Raw genomic sequence first — 6,761 nt, forward strand, 5'->3', positions numbered from 1 at the left:
GGAGAAAAAAAACTGCAAGTCCCATGGTGCAACGGGATGTTGCTATGCAGCGTCATCTTGCTGCGGCGGCAGATTTGGCGGTGCTGTTGTAAATACTACACCGAAAGAAGTAGTTGCCGATCATCATATGTCGTATGATTTGGGTGCTGTCAGCAGAGACGGGGTGTCACGATGATTCACGAACTGCTGTTGGCTCTAAGCGGGTACCCTGGAACTATTTTCACGTGCAATAAACGGACAGGTTTACAGGTAAATGGTATCAATGCTACCCTGAAATGGTTTCTGATGATCATGACAGCTCGAACAAAACACTTACCGAATAGCAGAGCACACAGATCGTTAAGCAAAACAGGGATGCATTTAAGCGTGAGTCTGTGTAAATAATGAGCGATTGCGATTGCACAAAAACAGTACGAACACCCGATCGTCAAGTATGATTCTGCAGACAGTACTAGTTTCTGCGGCATGCATGTACAGATTGGTATGGTAATCTAACTTCTGCAGATATAATAGTACAGGTAGTTTATACCCAGTAATCAAGGTGTGGAATCGAGAGCTTCCTAAAAACGAGGGAATATACTGCAGCACGTTTAGAGCTTTTGCAATGTGTTCGATGGAGACATGGGTCTCCAGTACTGCTAGTCCACAGCCTATCATGCATGATATCATGCATGATAAAGAAAACATTTGAAAGAAAGAAAAAAAAAAACGAAAACTCCCAGATCATTAGAAATCAATGCAGTCCAGGTCATTGGATGCCAGACCTGACACTGAAGTAGTGACTCAGACCATATTAACACTGGAGAAATATCACTGTCTGTATGCAGTCTACATTGTATGTGTCATTCTTTCAAACCTTCTTCAAAAAAAACTCCTGCATTAAAAGCTTTGTCAATCATGCCCATAATCACACTCTTGCTCCTCGTCCAGGTGTCCCAGGATCTACCTTTCCTCCATCCCAGTGAAACCAGTGTGCTGAACCGTCTGTGCAAACTGGGAACGGACTACATCCGCTTCACTGAGTTCATTGAGCAGCACACGGGTCACGTGCACCAGCAGGTGAGCCACTCCACTCTCATTAACAACTCCCTTGCAATTCCTTTATGATGTTTTCCACGCTTAGCCTAATTTGTATTAGGTGTAGTCCGTTTATCATGCCACAACACTGTAGATTCTCTTCCTGTGCAGCAGCTATTAGGATCCCACCTGACAACACTTTATGTTTCAGGAAGGGTCCACAGGGAGTGAATCTACAATGGCGTCAACACGATAGTACCTTCTACAAAAAAATGATAAGAGAACATTGTTATGCTAATCAGAGATTACATTTTTTTTTTGAAGTCTGTTCTCTTGCTACTGTTCCACAGGAGCACTATGGTGCCCAGCCAAGCCAGTCCGGACTCCATGGGATTTACCTGCGAGCCTTCTGCACAGGACTGGACTCCATGCTGCAGCCCTACCGCCAGGCCCTGCTGGATCTCGAGCAGGAGGTAGGGGGCGCCATCCAGCACCAACATCCACACACTCCTGCACTAGGCTTACACTGCCTCCCAAATCCTCAGCTCTAACCACGAGACCACACAGCCTCCCAGCCCCTCGGCTCTAACCACTAGACCATACTGGCACGTAGAAATGCTGCTCTTACACAGAAGCCTTCCCCACCACCTAGAGCACATTCTATTTGTTTGAAATGCTTTACTTCTCTGTAATAGAATATGTATTTTTTTAATTGTTTCAGTTCCTGGCAGATCCACATCTCTCAATCTCTCACGTCAATTACATGCTTGAACAGGTAATCCACAGAACCCTGATACTCACTCTGATTTATTTATCTATTTAAAAATGTCATCCCCAGTGCCTAAAAGCACATTAGTCCTAATTGAAGGTGTTATTTTGATCGGTACAAGAATGACCCATTAAGGTTGGAAACGGCAGTTTATAATAAGTAAAAACATTTTTTTTTTTTTTTGATAAGATGATTTTTGATAAATGATTTCAGAAAGTGTTTGGTTTCTTCGGTTTCAGGATGTTGTGCTTGTGTGATCATTGTGAGCAGTGTGGTGTTGCCGTGTTCATTCGCATGCTGTTTGTTGTGGTTCAGTTTCAGCTGCTGTTTCCCTCTGTGATGGTGGTGGTGGAGTACATTAAATCTCAGAAGGTAAGGACTGCAACCCCCGATCACACCCACCTCAGGCAGGGCTGGGGTCAGTTCCATTTCCTTTTTTAAGTCAATTGCCAATTCCAGTTCCAGTTCCAGTTCCAATTCCAATTCCAATGTATTCATTTGAAACAATGTAATTGACTAACAGTGACTTCAATGCAAGTAATCGGTTGCCACTGTGAGAAGCTCATTTTAACAGAATACTGCTAATTGCAGTTTTGATCGATGATGTGTTGGAATTGATTAAAAGGAAATGGGAACTGGAAATTGATTTTAAAAAGGAATTGGAAATGAAACAACAGGAATTGACCCCAACCCTGCAAGCAGGCCTGCTAATGATAACGCTGTCGTCTCAATCTCGCTTTCACTGTCTGTGGTGCAGATCCACGGCTGTCAGATCCTGGAGACGGTGTACAAGCACAGCTGTGGGGGGCTGCCACCAGTGCGCATGGCTCTGGAGAAGTGAGTACCCCTTCCCTTTAATACCCCTCCTCAAAGAAAACCAGCATCCCACTGCCGGGCCCTCATTGTTCCGATACTGCGTGTAGAATTCAGTGTGTCGCAGAGTAACGTGCTCCCCTTGCTCTGCAGGATCCTGGCAGTGTGTCACGGGGTGATGTACAAGCAGCTGGCTGCCTGGATGCTGCACGGCCTGCTGCTGGACCAGAGCGAGGAGTTCTTTGTGAAGCAGGGCCCCAGTGCGGGGGGAGGGCCCCCGGCCCCTGAGGAGGATGATGAGGACCTGGGAATTGGGGGGCTGAGCGGGAAGCAGCTCCGAGAACTGCAGGACCTGGTGAGGCATGAAAGAAGGAAGTGGAAACCTGAGAACCAACCCCTAACTACTCCCCTCTGTTTGAGATACCACCTAGACCACTTCCCCTGACAGACCCAGTCTGTATCCCATCCCTGCACTGCCCCTAACCCCCCTCCCCCTCTCTCTGTCTGCACAGCGGCTGATTGAGGAGGAGAACATGTTGGCCCCGTCTCTCCAACAGTTCTCCCTGCGCGCTGAGATGCTGCCTTCCTACATCCCCGCCCGCGTCGCTGAGAAGATCCTCTTCGTGGGGGAGTCCGTCCAGATGTTCGAGAACCAGAACCAGAACCCGTCCCGCTCCGGTGAGACCCACACATGCACACACAGAGACACAGAAAGAAGCTCAAAGCACTTCAGAGAACACATTGTACATTTAATCACACACCCCAACAAACCACGAGTGAGAGCCAGATTCTGAAACACTACGTGACTGTCGTGTTCTCGCTCTCTCCCGGCTCCATTCTGAAACATTGTTCACTCTTTCCTGTTGTTTCACTGTCTCTCTCTGGCTCCCCCTGCAGGCTCGATCCTGAAACACCAGGAGGACCTGTTTGCCGCGGAGCTCCACCGCCTCAAGCAGCAACCGCTCTTCAGCCTGGTGGACTTTGAGAACCTCATCGACGGCATCCGGAGCACGGTGGCTGAGGTATCTGTGAGCACCGCTAACTGCAAAGAATCTGATACCATCAGTAAAAAATCGCATGCGTATGTAAGAGACCTACACTGTACTTCTCTCTGCAGCACCTCTGGACCCTGATGGTGGAGGAGGCTGATCTCTTGGGGCAGCTGAAGGTAAGAGTGGAAGTCATGGGGAGGGGGTGATCTCTGGTTGGGTATGTTGTTGTGTAGACTGTGGGGTGACCCTGTCTGAGTTTTGTTACAGATTGTAAAGGATTTCTACCTGCTGGGGCGTGGCGAGCTCTTCCAAGTCTTCATTGACCAGGCCCAGCATATGCTGAAGACTCCGCCCACTGCTGTCACTGAGCATGGTAAGGGGGCTAGACCAAGGCTTTCCAGGGGGACTGGTTTCTCAGCAGTGGGGTGGGGGGTGGACTGTGCTGTGATTTTGTGTATTAGTGTTGCTTTAGAAGGTAAGGTCAATACATGATTGTTAAAACAATGTTAGAGAGGTGGATACCCCGCTGTAATAATGATACTCCCCTGCCTCTAGATGTGAATGTGGCGTTTCAGCAGTCAGCTCACAAGGTGCTGCTGGACGATGATAATCTGTTGCCTCTGCTGCACCTCACCATCGACTATCAGGGGAAGGAGCCCAAAGGTACAGCTCTTCACTGCTGGTGTCGTCCATTTCAGTGGATTCATAAGCATTTTATACCGTGCGTACTTTTCAAACAGAGTTGAGGAATTGATCCTGTTTGCGTTGCAGAGGCTGCTGGGAGCCGGGAGGGTGTAACTCCTCCTCGTGACCCCTCCCCCCGAGAAGCCCCTCCCTCTGGCTGGGCAGCGCTGGGATTGGCCTACAAGGTGCAGTGGCCTCTCCACATTCTGTTCACCCCTGCCGTGCTGGAGAAGTGAGTCTCTACATCTCTAAATATCTCTTTCTGTTAGAGAGCCTTTGCATTTACCTGGCGCACACACACACCTCGATTGCTCAGGTTCAACATAGTTTTCTGGTAGCTGCTTTGTCTGTGTCTCTCAATGGATGTAGATATCTGGTTTTTCTCTTTCCACACTGTCTTCTGTCTCTCTCAGGTATAACGTCATGTTCCGGTACCTGCTGAGTGTGCGTCGGGTTCAGTCGGAGCTGCAACACTGCTGGGCTCTGCAGATGCAGCGGAAACATCTGAAATCAAACCTCTCCGACGCCATCAAGTGGAGACTACGCAACCACATGGCCTTCCTGGTGGACAACCTGCAGTATTACCTGCAGGTAAGCAGAGCGGTGCTGCCTGCTGGTTAATCAGCACATCCTTCGTGCCTGCACTTCCCCTGCAGTGACTCGATTTCCTGTCTGTTTCAGGTAGACGTGTTGGAGTCCCAGTTTTCCCAGCTCCTCCAGCAGATCAACTCCACCCGTGACTTTGAGAGCATTCGACTGGCGCACGACCACTTCCTTAGCAACCTGCTGGCCCAGTCCTTCATCCTGCTCAAACCAGTGAGTACCATCCGTCCAGTCGCAGCATCCTATCCCATTGTTTCACTCCATTTCCACTGCAAGCCTAGGTGGTTTACCTTCCCTGACTACCTCCTCTGTGCCAGTTCTCTTCCCGATCATTCTGGACCATGTTTTGCACTCATCCTCCTCTGTGCCCGCTCTCTTCCCGATCACTCCAGACCATGTTTTGCACTCATCCTCCTCTCTGCCAGCTCTCTTCCAGAGCACTCTGACCATGTTTTGCACTCATCCCTCTCTTGCTGTGCTCTGCAGGTGTTCCACTGTCTGAATGAGATCTTGGAGCTGTGCTACAGTTTCTGCTCGCTGGTCAGTCAGAATCTGGGCCCGCTGGATGAGAGGGGCACGGCTCAGCTGGACATCCTGGTCAAGGTAACGCAACGTCTCGGGTCACACTGGCAACAGGCTGCAGAGTAAAACTGATCCCTACAGTAAAAACTAATTTAAATTTACCATGCAAATAATTAGTTACCTGACCACAACCAATGCTTGATCAATACATAATCATCCCAAGCGACAATTATGTAGTGGATGTATTACAAATATTTTATTGCTTGACATGTGCTTTTGAAAGATAAATACTTAATTATATCGCACCTACTAACAGAAAACAACCCAACTAATAGCAGAAGCATTTTGGAGCAGTAGTGGATTCCACTTGCACACACAATGTTTTGTCCAAAACTTCTCCCTTGATACAGGATGACCTCTATATAAAATAAGGGGATTTGAACTCCTTTCTCCTCTCAGGGGTTCAGCCGGCAGTCTTCGCTGCTCTTCAAGATCCTGTCCAGCGTGAGGAACCATCAGATCAACTCGGACCTGGCCCAGCTTCTGCTACGCCTCGACTACAACAAGTACTACACCCAGGCAGGGGGCACGCTCGGCAGGTATGGTGGCGCCATAGTCACTCCAAGAGCAGAGCCTCCTGACAGCCTAGTTGTTAATCACCGCCCCCTTCTCTTGTTAATTAAGCTCTAGAAATAAACCAGCATCTGCTGCTCTAAACTTTCTTCAACCTTGAATTTGTCTCTTTGCAGCTTCGGACTGTGAGCCCCCTCGCGCTTCAGAGGGACCTGCCACTCAGAAGGTGCTGCACAGGCACCGCAAGCTTCTCAACGCTGCCTGGAGGGCTGGGCCTCTTCATAGGGGTATTTCAGTTCCTATGCCCCTCTAAAAAGACTGGCCATAGAAAGGTACCAAACTACATGTTTACCAATAGGGCTGACCTTGACTGACCAGTCGAAACGAGACCCGGAATTGAAAGACTTTGTATCTCATTGATAATCCACAAAGTCTGTCAGTGGTTCCCAGCAGTTGTGTTGTGTCCCATGTATAGCTGTATATAAACCTGCCTTCCCTGTACAAAGATCTGCAATAAAACAGAGTGCACTTCACTTGCTGGTGACTTCTTTCTGTTGTTCTGTGAGCAGCTGTACACACAAGCAGGGCTTCACTAGGATATAACTGTATAATACAGCATCGTAATCCTCATCAGGTATCAAAGACTATAATTCTGGTTTGATTTAGCAGCCAATGGACTTCTTGAACACCCTGAATATTGAAACATTACAGTACAGGCTGTTTTGCCAGTTCAACAAGTTACAGTGTGTGGGTGTGTTTATTTATTTATTATCAATTAACAGCAGCGT

At 48.3% G+C, this 6,761-nt stretch overlaps 1 protein-coding gene across 1 annotated transcript; it reads left to right on the plus strand.

Annotated features, from left to right (window-relative positions):
• The first annotated feature begins 20 nt into the window (after positions 1 to 20).
• On the plus strand, positions 21 to 6,506 carry LOC117429685 (gamma-tubulin complex component 4-like). Its single transcript, XM_058998950.1, has 18 exons — positions 21 to 249; positions 931 to 1,059; positions 1,368 to 1,490; positions 1,739 to 1,792; positions 2,102 to 2,158; positions 2,544 to 2,623; positions 2,753 to 2,954; positions 3,112 to 3,277; positions 3,497 to 3,621; positions 3,717 to 3,767; positions 3,859 to 3,964; positions 4,147 to 4,254; positions 4,363 to 4,507; positions 4,689 to 4,866; positions 4,957 to 5,091; positions 5,365 to 5,481; positions 5,860 to 5,999; positions 6,150 to 6,506. Exons 1-18 carry the CDS (start codon positions 172 to 174, stop codon positions 6,160 to 6,162), a joined length of 2,007 nt encoding a protein of 668 aa, XP_058854933.1. The 5' UTR covers positions 21 to 171; the 3' UTR covers positions 6,163 to 6,506.
• Positions 6,507 to 6,761: the final 255 nt, after the last annotated feature.

Source organism: Acipenser ruthenus, chromosome 24 (assembly GCF_902713425.1).
Source record: "Acipenser ruthenus chromosome 24, fAciRut3.2 maternal haplotype, whole genome shotgun sequence".
Lineage (NCBI taxonomy): Eukaryota > Metazoa > Chordata > Actinopteri > Acipenseriformes > Acipenseridae > Acipenser > Acipenser ruthenus.